The 1,430-nt window shown below is 57.1% G+C and overlaps 1 protein-coding gene across 2 annotated transcripts in view; it reads right to left on the bottom strand.

The window, feature by feature from the left end:
* otud5a (OTU deubiquitinase 5a) overlaps positions 1-1,430 on the bottom strand; it is a 28,217-nt gene extending 26,787 nt beyond the window's left edge. For both annotated transcript variants that reach the window (XR_007571176.1, XM_050064468.1), the window contains exon 1: positions 579-1,430. Coding sequence is in view for 1 of the 2 variants with exons in the window: in XM_050064468.1 (XP_049920425.1) it covers positions 579-1,172 (594 nt within the window). In the remaining variant the exon portion in view is untranslated. The remainder of the gene's footprint in view (positions 1-578) is intronic.

Here is a 1,430-nt window from a genome sequence, read left to right as displayed (position 1 = left end):
CCTGGTCACTGTCTCTGTGAGGACACCTGGTCACTGTCTCTATGAGGACACCTGGTCACTGTCTCTGTGAGGACACCTGGACAGTACTGTCTTTTCTATCATGTCCACCGACCACAGGAACAAACAATCATCCTTCATGTTTTAAAATGTGTTTGATGTCACTGTTTCACCTGTCAGGTAACTGAAACATCTGTTGCCATGGTTACTGGTTTAATGAGAGGTGGTTCAACCTTTGACCTGAACCAGTTCGACACATGAATCATTTTAACACACCTTTAGAAAACAGCATTTCAAATGTACACAGAGATGTTAGCTTCTTGTCCCGTTAAACCTGAATAAGTAACGTCAGTTATTTATTTACGACACATTTTGAGTATAACTCGCTTGTTTCAGTTTTTAAACGCCGCCATGACACCCAGCGTGATGTCTGAGAGTTCTGGATGCTAACAGTTATCACCTGTTACATTTATAAACGTTAATAGGAGCTAAAAGCTAACGCATCACAACACAGCCGTTTACAGTTGGTCCCAGCTGTGTAGCATTAGCATTAGCTTTGTTAGCTAACGTTAGCTTCCTACCTGCTCCACGGTAGCCGGGTCCATGGACTGCAGCCTGGCGGCGTTCTCGTACTCGTCCTCGCTATTGTTTCCAGCTCCTTCTTCCGTGTCCTGACTGGACCCCACTCCTCCCGGTCCGGTCACCCCGGGCTGGCCTCCGCCGGCAAGAGCCGCCACCACCGCTCCGGAGCAGGTGCCTGCCTGCCGCCGCCTCTTGCTCAGTCCGGGCCCGGAGCAGCAGCTGCCGATGCCTCCGCCGCAGCCGACGACGCCCGCCGAGACGACGAGCTCCCCGCGGGACCCGGCCACCATCCCGCCGCTGCTGTCCCGACCGTCGCCCGGCCCTACCGGGGACACGGAGCCGACGGGTGGCGGAGAGGCCTGCTGCGGCCGGGAGCTCGCCTCGATGCTCCGCCTGTCGTCCCTAGCGGAGGGCGGAGCGGGCTGGTAGGACCACGGCGGAGGGGAAGCCCTCGGTCGAGCTCCGGTTCTGCCTGCGTGCGGGTGCGGGTGTGGGTGCTGGTGCGGGTCGGAGCCGCTCCGACGGTCGCTGTCATCGGCGTGGTCCGAGACGCCGACCCCGGAGCTGGGCTTCTTCTTCGGGAGAATCGTCATGGTGGTGTCTGTGTTGTGAGGGAGGCAGGGAGGGGGTCAGAGGGTGACGAGTCCTCCCTTTCTGGATCAAATGCTTCGGTGTGTTCGCCCTCCGGCCCGGCCGCTCGGCTCCAAACACCGACCTAAGGCTCTTAACGAACCGAAACGGCGAACAGAACCAACGACTCGGCCTCTTTTCGACGGTTTAGTTGAACAAAAACAAAACGCGTCTCCCTCTTCCCGATCTCTCTCCGTCCAGTCCACAAAACATCAACACAA

This window comes from Epinephelus moara, chromosome 16 (genome assembly GCF_006386435.1).
Source record: "Epinephelus moara isolate mb chromosome 16, YSFRI_EMoa_1.0, whole genome shotgun sequence".
NCBI lineage: Eukaryota > Metazoa > Chordata > Actinopteri > Perciformes > Serranidae > Epinephelus > Epinephelus moara.
This window is presented reverse-complemented; position numbering and strand designations above follow the sequence as displayed.